Genomic DNA, 26,028 nt, shown 5'->3' with positions numbered 1-26,028 from the left:
GTCTCCAGGAAATGGAACTTAACGGTCGTTACGTCACTTCCTTTTAAAACAGGAGCTTAAAAATGTATATTTATTTATTGATTGATTTATAACTTCAACCGCTACTACTGTTTTCAGTTCTCCGTCTATTGCTACAGCTACGTCAAGGTCTGTGTAACTAAGTATATTTACTACTGTGTACTGTACTTAAGTAAAAGTTTTTACTCAAGTAATACTCTAGGGTTACTACTAATACCTCAACTATACTGCTACTAGCTTTCACTACTATTGCTGCTATAGCCTACTACTACTCTTACTCCTATGACTACCACTATGTAGTAGTACTAGCAACAATAGTACTACTATTCCTACTACTATTGCCATTACTCATACTTTTACTACTACAACTACTATTTCTACTACTACTACTATTACCAGTACCACCAAGACCACTGCTACTACTAGCCTATTTTTATTACTGCTGTGACTTCACCTTCTCCTCCTCCTCATACTGCTACTACTACCACCAATAGTAACATTTATAATCTTAAACGAAAATTAAGTCTTAAGTTTGTTGTGGAGGTGTAGACATTCAAATTTCCATTTATAAAATTACCACTTTAATTTGGAAGTTCTCATCCATGTTGGTTTAAGGATTGAAAAGTTCGTTCTTGACCTGGAATCAAAAGTCAAATGGACCTTGTGGTAAGATAGCTTTGTCAAGAATGAGCTGTCAATCTTAAAATAATAATAATAATATATAAATAAATAAAAGTATAGTAGCCTATAGTATCATGATGAGCCCTTGTTGAAAAGCTTTCCCCACCTCAAGTGGCTTTTCTTGTTCTGTATTTCAACACATCGCAGAAGTTCTTAGTAACCTGTTGGTTAAGTGACCCCTTCCTGCACAAAGACGTTGAAAGGTGGCAAATAATAACCTTGCATTGCTCTTCAAGCACCAATCATGAGTAGCTTAAGAGGACCTAAAGTGAAACTTTTTTTTAAATATTGTACATATTCTATTTTTGTTATTGTGGTGTCAGCAAACTTAGAAGTAACAAGACAAAATATTGAAGGTTGCGGTGAAGGCAAGACATCTGTTGCCACCTGCACTTTTTTGCATACTGAAACTGTGTACAAACACAACAAAGCTGTGCACTTGAAAACTTGAAAGCAGATTTGTTTTGCTTACAGGCAGCATTCAAATGTGGGTGGCGTGAAGCACTAAGCAAATGAAACTCAACTCAAGAGGATGTTAACCACAGAGAGCATTTTCAGCTCTATGAAAAGTCTGAAAGTGTCAGAAAAAAGTAGGACACCGAATTCAAACTGTTTTTGTGAGGACAAAGGTGAGAACTGTGGTCAGAGTGTTTTATCTTTCAATATAAAAAGTTTTCATGACCAAGATGATCGTGGCAAAGCTTTGCCTGGTGTTTTGGTGGCATAACAGGCCACACTCACTATTTAAGTAACTGAACAAAGGATTATTATATAACATTTCCAAGAAAACTATGCTCTGTTCACAGCCAAATATAGCCACGGTTGGAAAAAGAACCATGACGGAGCTACGTCATATGTTTTTGATGTATTTTAAAAGGAATAATAAACACCTGATCAGAGAAGGGGGGAGGATTCTGTGTCACAAAGGGTCGGGATTTGTTTGCTACAGTGTGTACGTTTCAGCTGTCACAAATCATTATGCATTATTAAAGGGTAAACAATTCTGCATGCCACTGTGTGAGCCTTCTCTCATTAGTGTTGACTGTCAGCCATGAGATTACGCAACCAGCAGGGCATACATCCACACTTTCATCTGTTTTTATCTGTGGAGTAATGTACTCACAACATCATCTTTTTATCATTTGCTGAGGTTATTCCAGCCTCGTTTCAGTTTTACAAATCCATTTTGTTAATTATATTTAGGACATCATTGATTAAAAAAGCATGCACATCACAGTCAAGAGCCTTTCTCAGTGTGTCACAATGTCATCTACTGTATTTATAACAGAAGATGGGCTCCCAAGGAGTCAGGAAACAAGGCGGTAATTAAAGTTAATGGGCAACCAAGTGGGAAAAAGTGATGTACATTCAGACTGGCTTACAGTCAATAATAGAAAAGATGGTTACTGTAGGCAAAAAGCAGGACACAGGGACACTTCAATCAATCTAATGCTCAGTTCATGATAATCTACATTAAAACTTGTATTTAATCAGCTAATGTCATTGAGAGTGCAAGACTGTTATTATGTAATCAAAACTCCCATACTCATGGTTCATGTGATAACTAAACTCTCTCCATGACAACTGAGCAAACTCCATCCGCTGTAACTCCAAGTAAAAGGAACTTGCATTAAGATCATTCAAGCAATATTTTCCAAGATCAAGACTGAAACATCAGTCTCAATCACAGACATCTCTGAACAGGCTCCTAAAGAATGAGTTTACCCAAAAATGATCATTATCATGTTATAATCAACTCACCCTCATGTCACCTGGAAAGTCAGGTGAAGTTTCATAGTTCACAAAAATTTCAGGAGCTTCACAGCAAAACAGCGTTATAGTAAGTAGATGGGGACTTGTTTTAAAATGTAAAACAAAACCATAAAATGACTTCATACAGCTTGTCCAGCGTGATCCAAGTCTTTTGAAGCCCTGATTTCACAAATTGATTTGATAAAACATTATTTCGACCCTCAACACATGGTCAAGATCCTGGTCCCACTAAAACCAGGTGTTCGCTAACGCTTTTAGCTCGGCAGCTACAGAGGAAATGGAGATTTCAGCTTTAAAAAAGGGTGGAAACACTATTATATGTATTGTGACACTCATTACTGGAGGGCTCATTAAATTGAACACACTGGCATGCCGTACGGCTCAGCCTTTCATATTCAGTGAGAGGTCACAAAGAGCTGAACAGAAACAACACACAGCACACTGATGAAGGCTGGTCAAAACATTCATTGTGACCTCTGAATTAAAAACAGCTAAAGAGCAGCTGTTCATTAACTGATTGGCTGTTGGCTGATGTGGTTAAAAGATGTGTCTTCATGTAGTCATAAATAATTTGGTGCCTCTTATTTGTGTTGTATTACAGTCTGGTTGTATATTGTTCTGTCTGTATTTCCTTGTATGTATTCATTGCTGAGTTTGTGTCTGTCTTTTGTTTATCTGTCATTGTTTCTTATGTTATATGTATTTTAAAGGCCCATCTAGGTACAGACATTGCAAATTTGCTTTGGAGTTTTGACTTATGCAGACTAATGTTTATTTTATAGTATGTAGCATAACCTACCACACAATACAGCATTTATAGCCAAAGCTAATTGGCAATGCTTGTCCCTAGACGGGCCTTTAAAATACATAAAACTCAACACATATAGAAAGTACAGGATGGATCGCCATCAAATTTGGTACCAACATTCAGCCGCAGCTCTATTTTGGGGTGTAAGGATCCATTGATCCGCATCGATACATTGATTTAATGATTACAAATCTAATACCATTGATGCAAAGTGAAAACATTGATCCGTATCATTATCTTTAGGTCACACCTTTATTTTGAAATTCCCTTTGCCAACCTAACCATTTAAAAGGTTCTAGCACCTGGCAGGTAATTGTAAGCTACCAGAAAAAGATAATCTTCATCGTGATTCAACAGATTCAACTATTTTCGTCAGTGTTTAAAATGAGGTTTGGAAATTACCTACAACCACCAAGGTCTTTCAACAGATACTCAAAGATCGATAACAGATATGAGCCGATGACGCATTAAGTATGTTAACATTTAAAATGTGTCACAGCAGTGGTACCAAAACAGATAAAGATGAAAGGTGCTGCACTGACCTTTCTTTTCAGGGATAATATTTTTAGGATAAAGTAAGATTAGCTTTATGAAGCTTGTTTTGCTGACACAGTGTCATATTCATGCTAATTAGGCGCTGTGGTTGTTTCTGAGGCTTGTCGGGATGTTGTCTTCCATTATTGTGCAAGATCTTCCTGTTTTTTTTCTTCTGTTACATAAACTTTGAGTATAGAGCAAAGATAGAATCTAGTATAGAAGCATTTGTTCTGGAGTATAGAACAAATGCTTCTTTGTTTAATACACATTACATGTTTCACAAATGCACACATTCCTGCAGGCTTTTTGTATCTCGATGCAACTTTTGGTTGAATTAAATCGAGTTGTTAAGGAAGGAAATGAAGTGTTATAGAACTTCAGAGAGGAAGAGGTGGCATCAGCTCATCGTGCATCAGAGAGAAGAGGAACTGCAATTCAGAGAAAAACCAAATCCGCCCATGTGACCATGTCTGGTTTCCTTCTGTTTTAGCATATGTGCCAGAACACGCTGTTCTCAGTGCTCTCAATGAAGCCTGCTCGCCTCCGTTATGTAACACATGTGAAGTCAAGCCAATTCAGTCACTCTCCTCCATTTTCTCATTAATTCTGCCACTAATGATTTGACTGGGGAGCAATTCAGGACCAGCACGTCCATTTGAGACAAGAGCTTTCTGAAAGGTCACATAGAATCACAACAAATACATTTTTTTACTTTGTTATTTTTCTTTTATTGTGGAACTTATAACTATTGCATTTTCACTTTATTTACATTTTAGCACGCAATAAACAAAGCATAGATCATCAACAGAAAAGTGCTTTAGTGTAGTGGAAGAAGTAGGCAAAGGATTCACAAAAAGCCAAAAAACTTTGTGCTCAACTTTCTAGACTGTACATATATCAACAAACAAAACACAGACAATTAAAACTCATAGCATATTTTATCCATAGCTAGCTGTGTGTTCATAGCTTCATTGTGGTAGACTGGATAACGATCATGAACTACATATGTTACATCATGTACTCTAAATAGTACTACTGAGAAAGTGCAGCCGTCGAGGCAGCACAAAGCTGACATTCAATCAAAGTGAACCAGTGAAAAATGAACAGATTGGACTTTCTGTACATACATGAGCATTTCTCCAACTCAGTGGGCAGAAACACAGTGACAGAACAGTGACAAGGGAAGGAGAAGAGGAGGAAGTGGCTGTTATTATTAGGCCAAGCTCTCTTGCTATTATCAGAAACATACAATCTATCCATATGAAGTTCTCTCAGCTAGAGAGAGCAAGGCAAAACCTTTCCAGATCATCGAGGCTCTGAATGAATAAAAAGAAGAAGCTTGCCAGGCTGCTAACTCCGCAGTTTGACAACTGTTTCTTCAGCTTTGCCCACTGACATTTAAATCTACAATCTGATCTGATAAAGTTCCAAAGTCAATCAAACATACGACTCCTTGGCATAAGACAATTCCTCAAACACAGGCTGGCTACATCTCCGTGACACAACCTCACGATGAGCAGCGGACACAGATTCAGACATAGCTCTCTGGCGGAAAGGCTGCCGCTGCTCGACGATGTTGCCGTTGTTCTGTGCTGCTTGAGCAAAACAGTCTATGTACTGGTCACCGGAACAGGGAGGTGGGAAGTCATAATTTACAGAGGATGGACGGGACCTTCTCTCAAACTCTACGGCATCGTGTACAGTCATTGATCCATACTGTGGAGGAAGACCGGCGTTCTGCAGTGCGTGCTTGTACGGTGGAGGCCTGCAGGGCATCCTGCTGTCCGCAAGCTTAAACACTTCGATGGCAGACAGAGGGCGCGGTTTGTGCAGGAGCTCAGCTGGTGGATCTGCTTCACTTTGAGAGTCCTCCTGGAGAGTTTCACAGGGGAAGGAGTTTTCTTTCTGAATGTCTTTCTTCAAGCTGCTCCTGCCGAAGGCCCCTAAGCTCTTGGTCCTCATGAGGACTTTACTGGTGATTCTCATGGACTGTGAACGCCTCTTCTCATCTGAAATCGGTCTGGGAATTTCCTGCTGAGCCTTTGCAGCCATCGAAGGCTGGCTGATGCTGTTTGATCTCCTGGGGCAGGATGGCGACCCCACAGGGGAGCTGGTGAAGACAGACCCTTCTGACTGATTAGAGGCAGCGCTCTCCAGAGAAGAGCACGAGCAGTCCTTAGCACGACTCCCTGCCATGTATGGATCCATGTTGGAGTTGCTGCTCAGTTTTGGAAAAGACAACGGCCTCACTCCACTCCGTCCTCTGAGCAGGAAGGAGTCATCTGAGATCTGCTTTTTCAGAGGCTGCTCCTCAAAGTCTCTCCTCTCCATCGAGCAGTCGTCATGGCTCCTGGCATGGCTGCACAGGCTCTGGAGATCAGGTGAGAGGAGGATGATGGGCTCAGAGCAGCGGCGGTTAAATGCTGGCTTTGTGTCAAAGTCAGCATCAGCTGGCCAAATTGAGGCGGTGAGGCTGGGACTGAGGGAGGAAGATGACCCGATCTCTCCGTGTGTGGAGCTGGCACTCTCTCCGACCTCTCCATCTCCATCTGGGTCGGTGCTGTCGTACGCAGAGTCGTGATGCTGAGAGGACAGTGAGTCTGCAGAGTGGGGAAAAGAAAGACATGATTAGGATCTTTAATGTTTACTATTATAATTGTTATCTTCTTGTGCAAATATGAATTGAATTTAACTTGAGTAAGGGGCTGAACAAAAAGTATTAGTGGAAAGGTTAATTTTGTAGTTACTAGAAGGAGCAATATCTAAACTTTGAGAAACACGCATCTCCTTTTTTTGATTCAGAATTACTACATGATACATCATTTTGGCAATTTGTCTCCTAATATGCTATTTGTGTTACGTAAAAATTCTTGTTCCCTCAACATATCAAGCTTGAAATCAGGGTTAGGTTAAGAAATTATGGAGGAGGATGTTGTGAAAGTCAAGTGGAGAGACCCCACCCCCCCACGCCTCAATAAATTTCATACAGTCCCTAAATGGAGATAATAGAGACGATAATAAGAGATTTGAGTGATGTATAAATGTACCTTCATCTGTATCCAGCAGATTTGAGATATTCTCTCCAAGTATCTCACAGTTCTCAATCAGGAACTGAGTTAGCTCTGTGACCTGCAGCAAATCAGATAAAAGAAACTTGATTAGTAAAGTTAACAATATCAAAACTACACTTAAAATTAGATGAAGAATCCTTAAAATCAAAGCTGATATTTAGAACAGATTCACTTCATTTGGTCTTTTATTAGCATTTAAGAGCTAACAAGAGTCTGTGCAAGAGTATCCTTATCTCTCAAACCTTTTGAGGTTTTTCTGCACTCTGAACCACAAAGCTTCAAAGCAGCAGAAGTGCGAAAGCTTACTCATAACAAGACTCTCTACCTTTTCAAGCTTCTCCTTCTGCTCATCCAGCGGGGTGCAGTCCACCTGCAGCAGCGTGGGGGCGATACACACCGCCAGGTTGTAGGCGTCCATCTTGTTGGTGTCAGCACTCTTGACGATGTGATGGAGGACGCAAACAAGATGCTGCAGGAGGAGTTTGTTTGACACCGGGAGCTGGTCTACCACCCTGAGGGGGGAAGGAAGAAAAGAAAGGAGAACAGGAAGAAGACGTTAGCTTGGCACACTTTTTTCATTTAACACTTCTTCCTTCTTTTAAACAGAAGACAGACTAAAAAAAGAGAAGTGGTTTGTGTTCGACCTACATATGTCGGCCATTGTGAATGCTCTTTGTATTCCAAACTCCATTCAAAATATCATCTATTTACATTGGACCACATAAAACACCAAGAGATCTCCTTTCATATACAAATGTACGAGCTGAGGGTCACAGTTGCAGGTAAATGGCACTCTCTGGACTCATTAGCAGGCATTGATTGCTTACTTTGTGATTTCCAGAGCTCTCTGCTGGGAGTCTTTGTTATCCAGAGCCGTCATCCAGGTGTCATAAAGTTCAGATGCCAGCAGGCTGCCAGGAAGTTCCTTCAGAAAGCTCTGCAACAAACAAGAGGGGTAGGATGATGAGACACAGTACCTATGTGTTATATTATAGCAGATTAAATATGAGAAGTACAGTGGTGAAAAGTTACAAGTTAGTATAGTTACTCAAGTGCTATATTTAAGTACAATTTTTAAGGTATTTTACTTGAGTATTTCCACTTTATACTACTTTCTACTTCTACTCAGCCACCACTGCTTTTAATCTCTGATGACTTGTATCAGGGTTTCTACACTGTGGTCTTGCTAGTTTAACTCAAGAGATACGAGTACTCTTCCACCACTGTGGTAGTGGTAGTACGGTAACAGCAGCTGCAGCTGTAGTAGTTGTGGTTGTGGTACAGTAGCAGTGGTGATGGCCGAATTAACGTAGTAGGAGCATCTGTTGTCTAAGTAGCTAAATTAGGTGTAGCAAGTACTGGTGTAAGGAACGTACTTTGAGCAGCCCGACGAGCAGGACAACAGGTTGACCCTCCATGTCCACCTCCTGGCCGTTGTGCAGCTGCTCCCTGATGTCCCTCATGTTCTTGCTGTTGCACGGCTTCCGAAACACTCCCTCTGTCGACGGCCCTTTCTTCCTCAGCAACACCAGCATCTCCTAGTGAAGCGACGGGTGCAAAGGGTAGAGGAGGAGAGGTGAGAAGCTGTGTGTGTTGGGTGCCTGTTGAGTTGATGCTTATCAACCTCATGCTCAGCTCATGCGCTCGCATGGTTTCCTGCCATAATGAGTTCTTAGAATCACTGCTAAAGGTCAGATACGTAGGTGCATGATCATTGTTCGTGCTCACAAAGGATCTTCAAAAGATGTTTGAAAAGACACACAAATCTTCAGGACAATAATTTATTCTGGTCATGTCAACCAACAAGCTCATGTTACGTTGATGCAGTACCCATGCTCTGATGGAGGCAACTAGGCTGAAACACTTGCATGTTTGTTGACATGGCCAGAACAAATGGGTGAACTTGACATTAGGCATCCTTTTCCTGAAGAATTGTGTGTGTGCTTTCTTTATACCTTTGGGAATTTAACAGCTGTCCTATATCCCTTAAAACAAGACAGCAAACTTTAGGACCAACCAGACAGCGAGAAATAAGAACGTCTTTTTATTCTGCAAGTAAGCAGTTCAGAGAAACTTGACTGGCAAGAGGATGTGTTGAGATGATTGATGTGACATTTAACATAGAAACTTGACTTACTGCGACTGGTTTGGGAAGTGAGCACTCGTCTGGGCATATCTTGCAGAGGGGCTGTCCAAACAGCTGTGGCTTGGTGTCTGTATCAGATCGGCGTGCTTTGTTGATGAAACTAGAGCCTTTTCTGATCCTCCGCACCAGGCTCCATTTGTTTTCTTTGTTTTCTGATGGGAGCAGAAATGTTTCATACATCAGCTTATTCAAAATGTTATGTCATATTCACAGAATTTATCTATTGGCAGAATCTAGTGCAACAAAGAAACAAAGAAAGGATGTGCCAATATGTGTCAAAAACTGTTCTTCACTTCACTCTTATCATTAGCTACATTTCCTTTTCTGTTTCTGTGGTTGTTCGGCCTCATGTTGACACACATGGCACCATTAATGAGCCCCTCCCTTCGGGCAAACTGACACTTTCAAACTCACCAATGGGCTGCTGCGGCCTCTCCTCCTGGTTATTCAACTGTTTTGGCAGAGCAGAAGTCTTTGCATCGCCCTGGCAACAAAATAAAGAAAAGGCAATGTGGTGACGAGTGTGCAAGTGGAACAAGAGCATGCAAAGGGGAACTAAGGGAGTTTTTTTCAATCGGCGGCAATGCAACGCTCGCCCTACACGCCTGCTAACACGTGAATGAGTTAGAGTGAATTATTCATACTACAGAAGCCAACAACCAATCACATGTAACAGTATTCGTTATCTTCAAGTATGAAATCTTATCGCTTTAGTATTTTTGCAGCTAAAAGTGTAAGCATTTCAGAAGCATAAAAACTGTCTAATGTCCATTTAGCATAAGTTGAAAGGCTTTCATAAACAGTTGTTTCGCTTCAACATCTTTTAATCTCAAGACACCAGAGAAAATGTGTATTTTACTTACATCAAGTGGAAACTCAATGAGTTGTTCCATGCCTCCTCCTGTTAGAGTTTTAGTCTAGAAGAGAGACGGAGACAGAGAGAAAGACTATTTAGTAAGAGCTCCTTTTTTAAAAAAAAAAAACATAAAAAACATTGGTTTGTTTTGGACATGGTGAAGTGATCGCTGAGAGACTCACCGTGATGCTGCCACTCAACACCTTCATGAGGACGTCTGGAGGTGAAGAAGCACAACCAACCCTGGCGTTTGCGTCTTTAATTTTTCTACGATGACAAAAGAAAATTGCCTTCAAAATCTTTGCACCCTCTGCCTGAGTATTCACATTTCTTCGTCCACATTTTGCTTTAAAATAACAACACAAAACGTCCGTTTATATAAGTTTTTCGAGTGTCAACCCGGGAGTGGAGCGAAATAATCCAATGATGTACATCGCGACACAATCAACACTGCTCTTCCAGATTTAAAGATGTTATCTTGCTGTACTCGACTCTACGTTATCTAATACATTCATTATCATTTTTAAAAATGCAATTGAACCGATAGTTATATTGACTTAGCTGATAATCATGTACTTCCTGCAGCAATACTATATCGTCAACATTGATCATATAGCTCAGCTGCCGTCTAACTTATCAATTATGAGATTTGAAAAGATATTTAAAGCCATTTGTAGACAACACATATATTTTTAATAATTCTGTTTCTTACCTGTGAAGTGTATCTAACCAGCGTTCTTTTACCTCAGGCGACCTGTCGGCAAAATAACAGCATGGTATGAGTTACTAATCCACAGAGAGAACCAAACAGGCCACGCAGAAACAGTGGGAGGAATGATTCGAAGAGCGCACCCACAGTCTCTTTTAACAACTCCGGTGGAAAGTGTAACTCAGTCATGGGAACAGGAAGCAGCGTCACGGCGGGCCCCCAGCCAGATACCTTCCACTTCCTCCTAGACTCAACACGCTGTGGTTTGTTGTCCATCAGTGGAAACAAGACGCCGACACAGATACGTGAACCTACACGCTCACCTGAAGGGGTTCACGTTTTGATAGCTTGACCTCATTAATGCCAGGCAGCTCGCAGTGCCGCGGCACACGGTTTCTTGCAGGCTCCACAATCACCTTCATTTGTGTGAGAAGGAATGAAACTTTCACACACTGAATCATTACCAGAGACAACTCGTCCAATCACGTCTCGTTTTCAAACAAAACAACTCAGAACCCATCAGGGATTCATCATTTTGGAAGTCAAAAACAGCTTTATGGTTTTATTAATTACTTTGCGAGAAACGTGGGAGGGCATGAAAAACACGAATGACTGCATTTCTCAACTGCAGTCATTTATAACCTTTGATGATGCCAACATGCCATTTACTGAGGAGATACATGTACTTTCATTCCTTTAAGTTGATCATAATGTCAGGAAAAAAGATCAAAACAGTTTTTCTCCTGTGCTTCATCTTTATTGTAAAGGCCAATACTTCCAGATAGTCAGCTGATGTTAATCCCCTGACATGGAGATTGGTTTGGCGGCCAGCTCCGCACTTCCTATTTTGCAATCCCATGTGATGCTGCAGGACGACTTTCTCTTTGCTACTTCCCTGTTTTCATGTAGGTCACAAATCATATGATCATTTACTACAAGTGTGAATATTTCGAGAACAGCCTCAAATGTCATTTGTCATATGACTGACAAAAAGAGACGGTCAAACAGAAAGTTTGTTTCAAAACAAAACAAGTTTATGTGTGGGTGCTTATTTGTGTTACATAAAAACAATTTGACCTCAAGACCTTTAAAGAAATAGTTTAAATGAGTTTAGTCTTTATTAGGAACATATTAGCTTCCACAAAGAGTTCACTAATCTTTCTGGGTTTTTTGGAAACACAACAACAACAAAAATACTGATGTAAACATTTGTATGGTTAATATGAAGCTACAGCCAGCAGCCAGTTAGCTTAGCTTAGCTAAGCACAAAGGCTGGAAACAGTGGGAAACAGCTAGCCTGTCTTTGAACGAAGGTAAAAAAATAAAAAAAAAAGATTGTTTTGCCATGTGCTGGCTCGGCTAAACTCAGTTCGACAATTGTGTAATCCTGCTGACAAACCAACCAACCGACAAGCAGACGCAGGTGGACACATAACCTCCTTGACAGAGTCAAATCAATAGTTTCCAATCTTTGTGCTAAGCCAACTAGCTTTTGGCAGCAGCTTCATATTTAGAAATGAGATATATTGAACTAATTAAAATAAACCTTTTGTGTTTCAATGTGTAAAAGTTATTCCAACCGGCACAAAAACATATCTCCTAGTTAAAAACCCACATCAGTCCTGTCAACTGTGACTCAGATATCAAACTAATGTTAAAAACACAAACAACAGGAACAAATGACTAACTCTGCACACTTCCCTACCGTATCAGAAGTGAATTTGATTCTTAAAGTGGCTATCTCTATATTTAGTTGAAGTATCTGCAGCTGACGGTTCGTAGCTATGCGAGATGTTCGCTGTCTCTAGAGGGTATAATGATGACAGCTCTGACAGCAGGTCTGTATTGCACATGAAGAACTAAAAATATCACAATTTAGATTAAAACTGAATCATTTCCACTTTTGAAAAAAATCAAGATTGCATCTTTTGTTCAAATCGCCCAGCCCAAAGAAAAAAACCTATCAACCAAAATGTAATTTGAGGTGAGTGACATCCCCTCCTCGTCACATCCAGTGAAAGCAGGTTCAGGATGCCACAGATAGTCAGAGGCGCACGCATATAGTTGTGCTTGAGCATGTGTATTCAAGCACACGCATCAAATTAATCAACGTGCTGTCGTTTGTATGCGAGTCATCGCCTGTGAGTCGTGCGTGCGTGCTCACCTAAAACACACCAAACAAAAGGTAAGAGCCCAGGCCAAGACGAGGGTCACCCTGAGGTCAATATCCCCCATTGTTCCCTCCTCATCCTCCGTTTCATCTTCAAATCCGTGAAGCCAGATGTCCTGGAGGCTCACTCGGTGCTTCAGACGGTAGCCGGCGTTCGACCTGTTACAAAAGAAGCAGAAAGAAAGGCAAAGGCCATTTAAATAGTCCTTTCTGTTTCCATGTGACACAGTATTTTCCCCAAGATTTAAATGGTTTCAGTTCCATAAATTTCTGCCTCATAGACTTGATTTTTTTTATTTTCATTCATCCCGTTTGTGACAAAGTTGGAGCTGAGAATAGAAATAAAAGGTGTGCTTTATCATGTAATAGCTTGTTTTGACACACATTTCTAGAAATTTGTCAGAGCAGCAAGATGACTACAGGCTGAACACAGAAATAAAAGGTGTGATTTAACATGAAAGTGCTTGAAACACGTCTATAGAAATCATTTGCACAAACACAAAGAAATTCCCTTTCACAGGAGTTGGATATTGATCTCTGTACATGTAAACACGGTGAGGATGCGTGTTGATTGTGAAGGATAACGAGACACAAACTGCTCATTGATTCGTGGTCAACAACTCAGCGCAGCAACGCGATGACAGGCTGAAGATAGAAATAACAAGGGTGATTTAATATGTAAGAGCTTGAAACAGTCCACAGAAACTCATAAAAATTAATGGATAATTGATTTCCTTACATGAAAACATGATAAACACTAGTCCGTGGTGCAAATGTTGATTGTCAAGGATAAAGAAAGAAAATTGTTGATAAGGAATTCACGTTTCGAGAGAGCTCAAGAATGTCAGCTTTAACAGCTGTTGGTGTGCAGGGCTAAATTGGAGTCTGCACTGCAGGTTACTGAACTCTTGTGTCCTTTGTGCCCTTGAAAGGTAGGCGTCGAGAGATGAAGAGGTGGAGCCAAATTAATTGCTTTTGAAAATTGTGTGAGAACAGCTTCCACAAAATGTGACTCATAAAATAATAGAGGGAAATCATTTTTTTCCAACTACACCTCCATCCAGCCTCACATCATGTTTGAACAGCATTTGATCGTGACCTGCTGACCTCTGCGTGTTTGCAGCAGAAGCCTGCTAACTGGATCCGGTAGCGCTGATAGATTGGAAGGTGGAAAAAAAGGGGGGAGGGATAAGAGAGGTGTTAGGGTATAGAAATAGAGAGGGAAGTGACACACAACTGACCAGAAGTAATATATAGAAAGGCTGTGAGAAACACACATGGATGGATTAATACACTGTGGGATCCTGGGGGAAATGGGAATTGAAGGCACCCACTCACGCAGTCTGCATTGTTACATGTTGCTTTCAAAGTAAAGCTATGTTATATTTTTTCTGACTTCAACCAGTACTGGAACACTACCAGTCTACTACAAATTGTCGTAGGTATATTGTTGCAGTAGCGTCTCATCGTCTCTTGCATTATCATTCTCCTCATTGTCAAAAGACTCTATACGTTTTGTATAATATCGAATATTTCCTCTTTTCTCTTTCTGACAGTTTCTGACCTGTTCACTCATACAGAAGGCAGCTAGCTCTGGTGAAGAGCCTCAGACTGTTGATCTTGTGATATGCTGATGATTATCCCAAACTAATTTGCACATGTTGATAACGAGCCTTGGGGAAAATGATAGAACATGAGCTTATTTGTCTTGATTTTAGAAAGCTCCCTTTAGAGCCAGAGAGGTCTGCTCCTCATGATCTGTAAACTGAACTTGATGAGTAAAATTGTTGTGAACACTGAATAGTACAGTAATCATCTGTTGAAGTAATGAGTGCACATATATAGACTCAAAAGACTCCGAAGCCGTGTTTATTGTATCATGCAGCTCCAGCTGTGCGCACCTACTGGAACAGTGGGCAGGTTGTGGTACAGAGATGACTGTGACCTCCCACTCAAGTGTGATAAAACTTCCACCGGCTTTGACAAACAATCTGACTAACGTGAGCACCAACTTGAAGCTTGTTTGTATTCACTTGTTCATATTAGATTGTCATGAGACTAATGACACTAACTTCAGCTGAGGATGTGTTGAAATTACTTTTTGAAATCGAATTGTTTTCAGTGACTACCGTCAACTCTCATGTGACTCTCCTGAAAGGGAACCACCGGGCTCTCTTCTTCTTCTTCTCAGAGTGACTGAACGCAAACAGTCCGTGCTCGGAGATTCCCCAACAGTCCGAGTATACGGTCCAAAAATACACTTTACGTTTTCACTTCCTCTTTCACTCTCCCATTCCAACTGTACACATCTATGACATTTTTTCAGTAAAAACCTTACTGAAACACCACTTCAGCATTTTCAGTTGTATTTCCATTATTTGTTTTTGAGTGTCAGTTAATTCAGTAATTTCCCAGTGGTATTTTTTTGTTCCGTTGACTGATTTCCTTCACATTTTACTGAAAATAACTGGTAATCACCATATTTTGAGGTATATACTGTATATGAATAGCTTCTCACTTCAGTTTAGCAAAGACAATGACATCACTGAAGAGGAACAGGTGTCTCTCCTTGGTCTTCGAGCCCTCAGTGACCTGAACGCACTCGTCCAGCAGCAGCTCTCCGTTCTCGCTGGTGAGGCCGAGGACGAATGGACTCTGCTCCACAGAGACCCAGCAGGAAGCCTCCTCCCTGAGTGAGAGGACACACACAAGAGGAGGTAGGTGACAGGGACAACCCACTGTCTGTGACTTAGCAGGCAAGCTACATGTAGCTAGCAGGTATTATGACACTGTAACGTTAGCCAAAACCATTTTATTCGTAAGCATAATGACTGAAAGCTGTGGAAAACAGTTAGCCTAGCCTGGTTTTTATTGGATTACTTTAGACTTTGGTTTTTGTACTGAATAAACAAACTAGACATGACAAAAAAATCCTTATGAAGAGTGGTGTAGTTTGTGGATCTAAATCCGTTAGCATTTTTGCACGTCCAGTTCCCTCGTCCCAAAGCCTGTGAGGCTTTTGAATTGGTTACCACAGGCTTAAGATATTTACACGTTTTGTTCTACAACATAAAATACATCATTAAATGCCCCTTGATTGAATTATAAATCAAAAATGCCAGTTGCTAACAAGTGGCTAAATGAGACTACAGAGCAAAGAGACTCATCTACTTATTCGTCTTTACAGGCCGACTTAAGTTACAAACTATTTTAACTCTAATTTACAACTTGGCATGGATCAGTTCATAGAAAACATGTATAGTAATTGTGTAGTAAGAGGGTTAGTGGTGGTGACACATATTGCATGTCATTTTGCATATGCACCTTATAAAAGCAGATGACATGAGAAGTGAATTAGTATTCGTGGAGCTGTCTCGTAGCTGCCATAAGGGATTCACTGCTAACACAAAAAATGTGTCGGAAAGTTCATAACAGATTCTTCACCACACCACATTACTCCGAGACAATTTGTTCCTGGAATTTGATTTTTACAAAAGATGGGAGCGATTATAACTCATTTTAATTCAAAGCAGCGATATCATGAGTGCTGGAAATCTACATCAGAGCCAACTGAGCTGTCTACATCAGTGATCACTTATTTAACCTCTTTAGAATAAAGCAGTGTGCTCTCGACCCCTCAGCACATGTGCTACGAGTCTATAAATTATATATGATAACTATAAAACTCTCATTTGAATAAATGTCCAAGACTCAAAAAGGTTAACCAATTAAGTGTTTTTGTGTAGCTGAACATTGTTGTTTTTCTTCTTTCCTTTCCCGTTAATCATGTCATGAACCCACCACATATGTTTTATGACCTGTTGGAGGGGTTTCAGCCATCACAGTGGGATGTCCCCACCATTACCCACAACCCTCAAAACTGCATCTGTGCATTTGATACCTATTGTTTGTCTTATCTTATCTTTGCAGGTGTGACACTGGAAACTGCTAAACACCAGCAAGAACACCATGCAAGAACTCAAAAGGCAGAAGTTACTGATGTTATGCTTTAGCAGCTGGATGATCGCAGATTCACGCAGAAAGACCCATCACTTGTTTGGGAAAATAAACACTCACTGACTGTAATACGTCTGCAATCCTTTTCAAAATACCACAGAGAGGGTGGAATCATGTTTTAATTTGAGGAAAAATGTCAGATCGGTGTCTAAAGGCATGGATCAATATCATATCAATAACCTCATATGACTTTTACTATCACCATCACAGGGAAGGACACGGGTATTACCCGTCTTAAGCTTGTTTATTTGTTTAGCTGAAATGACCAGGGACGAACTCAGGCAGTTTTCTTTATGAATAGCATTGACTTTAGCTTTCATTTCTCGATTTTACCTCTCATGTCACTTGATAATTAACACGACATATCTAATAATAAAAACTGTAGCGTCTCAAAAGGTTCAGTGTGCATCAAGTCAACACACAAGTCAAGATATCCACTAGAAGTAAGAGTTGTTTGCTCTGAATGATTATGAAACTAAGTTTGGTCACTGCTGTTCCCACTGACTCTGGGTGCAGGGCAGAAATTCAAATAGTTGTAGCGGAGGTACTTTCCCTCTTAGCCTCATGGCCCACTGAAGATGACACATAAAATCCCGGCAAATCAATCAGTAAGAGAACTACAAAGTCCAACTAAAATGTAAGATTAAATGCAGAAGAACTGCAAAGATCTTTCACTTAAGTGCAAATAGCAGAGTAGTAACATGTAAACAATTTACAATCAAATGTATTAAAAGTATTAGCGTCAAAATATACCAGAAGATCATTTTTAGGAATACACATATTCACAACATTGCCAAAAGTTAGATGAGAAGATCAATACCACTCTCATATCTGTCTGTTAAACATGAAGTCACCACGCAGTCAAGAGACAGTTATTGTTAGCTTAGCTTACCAGCTATCTAAAAATGACGAGGGTAAGGGTTAGGGGTTCATATACAAACTTGTCGTTTATACATTTTTTGTTACATTTAGACTTAACTTGGGTAAGCTAACGTTATCCATCTTCTGGCAGTAGCTTCATATCTATAGACAGCTTTGAGAGTGGTGTTGATCTAATGTAACATTCACTCCAATTATTACTATGATGTATAACATTAATCAATACTATGTTGTGAACAATCAGCAGTGTGGTGTTGAATTTAAGGAGTTTGAAAGCTTATAACACATTATTAACCATTACCATTACAAACGACATCCATGAGACAGTTATTGTTAGCTTAGCTTACCAGCTATCCTCAGTCTAAGGTCACAAAAAACAACAAGGGTCAGGGCTTCATAACAGCCCCGTAAAACCACAACTTGTCATTGATACAATTTGGTTTTTGTTACATTCGGACAGAGCAAGTCTAACCAGTAAGCTAATGTTATCTGTCTCCTGGCTGCGGCTTCATATCTATTGGATTGATATCAGAGTGGTATTGATCTTATCAAATTTTCTACGAGAAAACAGACAAACTTTCAAATCTATCTGTTCATTCAGTGTAACTACATAGTCTAATTACTATGATATGTAACATTAATACGATGTCGTGAACAATCACAATGTCTGGAATAGGTATGAAGTGGGGTTTTCTCTGCACTATATCCTGGTTATGCAATAATCTTATTACAGTAACGTTGCTGAATAATTATATTTAACCTATTACACATAGCTAGTTATGTTCAACATATGTTTGGTTTTTTTTTATGATGAGGTTGTGTCTGCGTCAGTGGCCGTCCTACTGGAGTGAAACTAACGCCCGCGAAGCCCCCGACCTCATGGAAATGCACAATGCGTGTGTGCGTATTGAGAGCTGACTGGTTGGAGGAGGTGTGAGAGTGGGATGCGTCTGACATTTCTTTTGTTTGCTTTGATGGACTCGCCCACTGGATGCTCTGGTGGTCTTAGACTAACTGGGGCCATAGAAGCATTAAAAGGTTAAAGAGTTAAACTGAGCTGATGCTGAGCCTACACGTTAAGTATTTGAGCAGACAGACTGTAGGTGTGTTATGACGAGCTTTCTGAACCAAAGGATCAGAGAAAATATGTTTGACTGGTGGCAAGGGCCTGATGATTAAATTGCTTTATTCTGTTTTCTGTAGATATTGTTTCCAGAAACACTGTCTTTATGTATCAAAGTTGAATGGAGAAGCAAGCAGAGAAAAATACGGATGGTGGTTAATGGTATGATATTTACCTGTTTTTGTTTAAAACTGAAAATAAATGCAGTTTCAACCTTTCGAAGATCAACTTTTGATGGGGAAAATCCTGACCTTTTACATTTTTATTTATTTGTTGCCGTACAATTACTCATGTTTAATTTGTGAGTGTAACAAACTGAAAGCCAGTAAACATCAACCCCCTAAGTCTTTCAATTGTAACCACACTCCACCCAGTTTGAGAAAACCCCCCCAGATCCCCAGCCGACATGGCCTCAGTGTTCTCGATGGCAGCTACACCCGTGAACCACAGGCTCAAGAAACTAGCATTGTAAATCTGAAAGAAGCGCATGTCTCATAACACATAAGCATGCCTAGCACACATCATTTTCCCAGAGGCAGTGTAGCCATTGCAGCACAGAAAATCTCAGTTTACTCTAATTATATCCCCTAAATCAATAAAAATGTATGCCACACTGCTTTTATGTATAACGTCTGTTACTGAATAAAGATACAGGATCTTGTCTTTCTTATTAGTTGTGTTATTGTTTCATAATGATGAGGGTACTTTCAAAAGACTTTTTCACCTGCTAACTAGGTTTTTCCAGAGTTAGAAATAGATAATGAAATAGAAGAAAGATTAATTGCCTGTCGCTCTGTGATTGGGGTTTATTTGGGACTTGTGCTGGTCGCTGTCTCAAAACCCCACTCTGTAAATCCCCCACAGGCACGTCTGTTTGTGGCCTGAACAGTGTGCGCTGTGTGACCTGAAAACAACAGGGTGACATCACAACATGGTTCAACACGTGGAACGGTGGTGGGCGGGAAAACTACACTCTTTTCTTTAGACAGTATGTCAAGTGGCTCCTCTGTGACGAACATGATCTGAGGTATTTTTATGTGCTGCCATCTGTTGGTTGGAGGATGCAGTACAGAGAGTGTGAAAGTGGATATGAGCCACATCGATTTACATAAATATTATTATATTGCATTGCATATATTTCCTCCACTATGGATGTGGCTGCAACAGTATTTGATTTAATTTAATTTCTTAATATTGCGGCTCGCAGCCCTAATAGAGGTTTAAATGATCTACAGAGGCGTCTGTTGTTTTAACAGAACATAAACAATGCCCCAAAAATATCATATTGTACTATTATATCCTCCTGTATCAAACTTTTTGATACTTTATTCTGTCTGACCTGAGCAGCATACTTAACAACATCAAGAAAAAAGAAGCATCGCAAAAGAAAAGTAATTTGTCAAAAATGCGTCATAACAGACAAAACCTGCTGTGAACACCTGTTTTATTAGATGACCCACATTAACTGTTTGCGTCAACACCTGCTGCGGGTGCAAAGCTGTCAGGTAATCAGGTCTGCCGGTTAGAAGCAAACCAAAGTGTGGTTACAACTGCGTACAAAGGGTGAAACAGGCTGCAGAGGGACATTGTTGTACATGTTACATCACTGATCACTTTCTCAAGTTCAACATGTTGGTTTCATTTTTTTTTAAATTAAATTCTTGTTATTTTTCTTCCCTCTCTCTTCTGTTTTGCTGCCTTCACTTCTTCTCTTCATCCCTCGTCATGTTGTTTTTGTGGACTGTTGTGTTGCTTTAGCTGCCGTAACCTGCTCATATTCAGCTCAATTTGAATGTAATCGTACGAATAAATTGTTTGATACAGACTTAATTCCATTCTGCAAGTCCATCAATAAACTAATAACTAAAAAACAGAGGCTGATGCTAGTTACACAACACACTCAAAATCTTTTACGAAGTGTATTTGTCTCATTTCTGGTCAAAATATCTCATTATACTTTATACAGACACAATCTTTTTACTTATTACAGGCAGTGAACAACTTGCATTCAGTGTTTTTTAATACTTATTTTTGAAGTGGCTTTTTTTCCCTACTTATCTCAAAGCCTATCCAGGAAATATGATGTGCTTCAAGTGAAGATAAAAAAAAGTTTTCCACAGCAGACTGAAAAAGAAAGTGGTTGTCCTTGCAGCTGAATAAGAGACATGGTCCTACAGAAAACTGGCAGATGTTCAGTAAACATTGCAAAGGATGGCAAAAGACTTAAAACAATGATGTACACACCTGATAGGCGACCATGGCATGCCCAACGCCTTCCCAAAGACCAGTGACGGGGCAGAGCGTCGTCTCTGAGCCAAGTGTCTGAGGTGCTGTAAGAAAACAGAGCTTTAACAATAAAATATTTCATTTATTAATTTTTATATGTGAGGTCAATATGTTTTACTTTCAGACTGCATACCATGCTGTCATTTCACACTTGCTTTAGCACTAGCGGTCAGCTGTCAGGTGTTACATCCTACTGTCTTCAACCCATCTGTTTAACTGGTTGCCTCGACAGTATGAATAAAACTTTTGTCTCCATGTAAGTCCACAGACTGCACATGACAGATCAGAAAGTCTGACAGGAGAGTGAAAGTCCAGGATAGAATCATAAAAGCCTTAAAGAATATACTTTTAAAAGGTGCAATATGTAAAAATTGTCCACCTGTCAACGGTCACGCCGAACAAATAGAGGGCACCTAAATAACCGCTCACTTTATCCTTTGCTGTAACTATGTATGGCTGCAACCTCTAGCTGTCATTAGCCAGTTAGCTCTGTTAGCCATGCAGCTCGTAGCCCTAAGCTGACTCTAGTCTCTGCAGACCGGGAGCTCGGATAAGATCACTTCGGTGGCCACCCTGAACTACCGCAAGGCTCCATCTCCAAGCTTAATGCATCTATGGATTTTCCAGACGACAAAAAGCAAAGCAAACACTCAGTGAAGTCCTCCATTGGGACACTGATTCTATCAAGAGGGAGAACTTCTACTATACTGGTACACAAAACCGTGTCTTTACTTCATTGCTTTGGTCCTTAGGTCCCAACCAACGCTTCAAAACCTTTCTAGTGCTAGAGTTCATTGACCTGTTGATTGATTTTTTTTTTATTGAACCAGTGAAAGGGCTTCTTCACCCCCAGTGCTACAGTGGAGGTAGCATTGTGTCCTCTTTTAAGCACTTATGAAGACCCTACCTTGTGTTTGTCTGTCTAATGGGAGCAGCTCAACATGAGGTATTTCAATCAAGGTAGAAAACGAACAACAACAGAACAGATGGTTTGCTGTGATGGGAGATGTTACTGCATTTTGGACAGCAGTCAGCAAAGCACTTACAGAATAATCAGTGTGATCATTCTGAAGCCTGTTCGGGTTTTTTTTTTAACAGCAAAGACGAGATAACCTCATAAATGGGAAATAAGGAACGCACAGACAGAACTAAACGCATCTAAATATTCAGTCGCAAAATAACCAACCCGTCTGCAAAAGCCACATTTCCAATTTAAAAATCATTACATAAACGAGACACATTGAGAAGATGGACAGAATTTTGAGTGCAACGTAAATTAAATATGCTGTCAGTGGTGCACGACAGTCAAAACTACTGATAATGAGGTCTTCGAAGTCAGAAAACTGTACAAAGAAAGAGCTCCAAGCCTCAACTCACTTCATTTACTGAAACAGATTGGTTGAGAAATTGTTCCTGTTCAATCTGAGGACAGACTCAGCACAATCAGCATCAAAACCATCACAGGAAAATGTTTGAATCTCACTGAAGTCACCGGGCCATGATGATAACATATGGACTCCTACTACTGTGGGATTTTGAGTCGCTTATGTATGAACTCTCCATATTGACAGCTGATTGCATGTTGCCTAGCAACAGCAAGACCTTCATACTGAAAGAGGAAAAAAATAACTTTGGTGTGATTTTGATGACAGCTTTAAATCAAGCCATATATCACATTTAAGAGCTAAACCTTCTGGAGGAATAAACATCCAGAGTCACATCAGATTCTGCTCTGAGCCAGAGCCGGTAGGAGAGCTCAGAGATTATTTTTTCACTTAGAGAACATTATTCTGAGGGGGATATGAATGTCATAATTTATGGCAAACCATTAATAATCATTTGGCTATTTCTATTTCAGTCTGGGCCATGCTGCTAGCATTGCTAACACCAAACCTTTTAATTTATCTTGTAATTTTCCCAGCAGGAACAGTCCACACACATCAACTCTGTTTTGTTCATTTGGGTGAAAGAAAACAAACAAGATATTCCATCTTTTTGTGGCTGCTCTTTTGCTCTAATTGCTGGACAAACTGAGAAATTGGGCTAAGCAGAATTGAAGACAAAGTGAAAAACAACACAACAAAACAAACAAAAGCTGGAAGACTTGACAAAGAATCTCTTTCTGGCCTCTGCAGCTAGTTTCCATCCTGGCACACAATGTCCACTGACTCATGATGGACAAGGACATTGAGGACCGGGCTGACCGATCAGTTCAGGGTGCATGTACTTCTCCTCGTGAGCCTGAAAAAACTGCTTGGGGGTGTTCCAAGATGGCCTAAAAAGACTTTGATACTCATTTACCGAGCAACAGTGATATCTGTGAGGTGAGATGCTGGCACAGAGCCCAAAACCTTTTCACCCTGGTGCTGTCTAGCAAGCAGTACAGACGTATTCGCAGTGAACAACCAGACGACAGAGCAGCTTCTTTCCTCAGGCTGTGAGGCTGCTCAATTCAACGCTCACCAACATAAAAAAAAGTTTGGTTTTTGTGATTTGTTATTTCATCATCCATTTATATAACTTTTGTTTTGTGAGTAGCATAAAGGGACTATAGTTAGATGTTAGACTAGTTCCTGTGTTAAACCTTGAACTGCACCAAAACCTTCAAACATAACACGAAATGTAATTAGCTGACTCAGTGCCACTGTTCAACAACTATTTGAATTTCCAGATCCAAATGAATCATTCATCATTATCAGGGTTAGATGACTCATGTGATGAAAAGGAACTGCAGTTCAAGCTGCATTATTAGATGATAGATCAATGAAATAATCATATAGTATGTCGTATCCTTTTGATTTTCAAGTATCTTTAATAAACATTGGATAAAATAATCTTCTAGACCAAACCGTGTTGTGTTGTGCTGTATTTTAACTCCACTATTCACCCTCTTTTAGCTCCATTTTTGGTCTCTACCACCTTCTGAGGGAAATATACGGCTGTGTAGCAGCTAAATGTTTTGCATGTTAACCAGCTCATTGCAGGCATGAAACTAAAGATGGGAGGAGATTGAAATGAAGGGCCGTACAGCTGATAGGAGCTGCAGAGTCAGGTGATAATTCTCTGTAGGATTTCAGCTCTCACATTAGAAGGAAAGCTACTGTAATATAAAAATATTGTTTATAGCAGCTTTAATGCAGTGAGATGCAGTTAAAAACTGATTACACCTCAACAAAAATTATATTTAATTTTGAAAAGTCTAATTAACCAACAAGTCCTCATATGTAAACTTGTGAATAGGTCCTTTGTCATTGCCTTCTGCAGTAACACAGTTGGCATCCCGAACAGGACGATTGTTTGGCAGGCGGTGCAGGTGCTTGCTCATGGGGGAAATGTCATGTCATGAAATAAACTTTGTTGTGAATTATACAAATAAAGATAGATTGCTTGATTGATTGATTTGTCAGAGCCTTACAAAGCAGAATTATTCACATGAGATTTCTCTGCTCTGCCAGCTCTACGGTTCAAGTTTGGGTTGTTTAGGCAACTGAAACTACTTAGTTATGGTGAGGGAAAAATCATGGTCGTTCAGAGAAACAACTGTTCACAGTTTGTGATCACTTTGCATATTTACCCTCAACCCCACTGCCAAAGTGAATGTTGGCAATGTACGTTTCGGCAAAATATGGTGAGATTTCTTTATGTTAAACGCTGTGCTTTTGGACTGTTGAGGTTTAGTCACAAAAACCACTTGGTTAGGGTAAGTATCAGATCATGTTTTGGCTTAAAATACCTGTTTTGGTGGCAAAAACATGGCAGAAGATGTCCCAAATTCCCATCAAATATATTTGTTTCGGTTTTTTTTGTCACCAAAAACGAGACTGGAAAATGTCCTGCGGTCTCCTTAAACATATCGTCTGATTTTCTGGTCTCAGTATTCAGACTACATTTATGTGTTGATGATTTGTTTCTGCACTCTATGAGGCTCAGAGACTTGACATAGCCCCTTCCATAACCAATAGCTCGGGGCTGCCATGTCACACATCAACACCTCTAGAAAGGTTCTAATATGGAGGAATTGAACTGAAATTGATCTGATCCTGAGCCCATTTCCTGTCACCTAATTACCAGTGAATCAGCTGTAAGAGAAGCGTTTCCTCACTCTGTATGGGGCTTGTTAGATGTGTCTTTCCTTGTTGATGTTTACTGACCTTTTCTCAACCTTCTTATGTAACTCAGCCTTCAAACCCCTGTCCCTTCCCCACATAGCACTGATGAACAAGGTGCTAGTCTGCTGGTGTCAGATTCATGAGCCTGGAACATTTAAAAAGCAGCATCTCACACTGAATCACACTGTGCGGTCGTACAACAGGATCTTTTTCACCTTTGGATGGGGGATCAATACTCACAGGGCGTAGAGAAGGTGCAGCATCATCATAGCTTCCTCTCCTCATCGCTGCAGGTCCATAATCTGGAGAGTCCATGCTGGTGTCTCCGAGTAAGCCCTCAACCTCCTGCTGTCCGGTGGTGTAGTTTGTGTGTAGTTTTCACTCTGCAAGTGGAGGAGAAGTAGCTAGCGTCCCAGTTTCAGGGTTGTGCTGTGAACGAGCAGGGGAGCGGCTGCAGAATGACGCCTACTGTCCTGGCGAACAGCTTCTTCATGCTGGTGCTAATGAGGTTCACAACAATGGAGGCCCGGCTGGCACACAAAGTAGGAGAGGGGGTTTTTGTGCCTGACCTGGACCTGCAGTGCCAGTTTGAGAGGAGCCACAGACGCCCCCCTCACAGCCTGTCCTGTTCCGCTCCAGTGGGGCAGCTTCCTCCCATAATGAGATCGCCGTGCGGCCCATCAGGACCGGCCGCCACGTCCTCATTTTCAGGATAACTAGGGTGAGATGCCGTGACAGGCAGTGCCTCTGAAAAACAGGGTCTCAGAGATATTCTCCCCATCCCCCCCGGACAAACATGAATAGTTGCACACACACACAAATGTACAGTACAGTTTTTGAGACTG

At 40.5% G+C, this 26,028-nt stretch overlaps 1 protein-coding gene and 1 long non-coding RNA gene across 2 annotated transcripts; one reads left to right on the top strand and one right to left on the bottom strand.

The window, feature by feature from the left end:
* The first annotated feature begins 64 nt into the window (after positions 1-64).
* LOC311271784 lies at positions 65-15,379 on the top strand. The gene is made up of 3 exons (XR_014624479.1): positions 65-147; positions 7,730-7,843; positions 15,293-15,379. It is a non-coding gene; the product is annotated as an uncharacterized lncRNA (long non-coding RNA).
* tagapb (T cell activation RhoGTPase activating protein b) lies at positions 4,527-25,604 on the bottom strand. Its single transcript, XM_084377624.1, has 14 exons — positions 25,424-25,604; positions 21,033-21,118; positions 15,288-15,458; positions 12,764-12,928; positions 10,603-10,644; positions 10,073-10,157; positions 9,898-9,951; positions 9,449-9,518; positions 9,026-9,186; positions 8,265-8,426; positions 7,716-7,825; positions 7,214-7,400; positions 6,865-6,946; positions 4,527-6,417 (listed from the first exon to the last, which is right to left on the bottom strand). Exons 1-14 carry the CDS (start codon positions 25,496-25,498, stop codon positions 5,255-5,257), a joined length of 2,613 nt encoding a protein of 870 aa, XP_084233750.1. The 5' UTR covers positions 25,499-25,604; the 3' UTR covers positions 4,527-5,254.
* Positions 25,605-26,028: the final 424 nt, after the last annotated feature.

Source organism: Pagrus pagrus (genome assembly GCF_965226575.1).
Source record: "Pagrus pagrus genome assembly, chromosome: 16".
Classification (NCBI taxonomy): domain Eukaryota; kingdom Metazoa; phylum Chordata; class Actinopteri; order Spariformes; family Sparidae; genus Pagrus; species Pagrus pagrus.
This window is presented reverse-complemented; position numbering and strand designations above follow the sequence as displayed.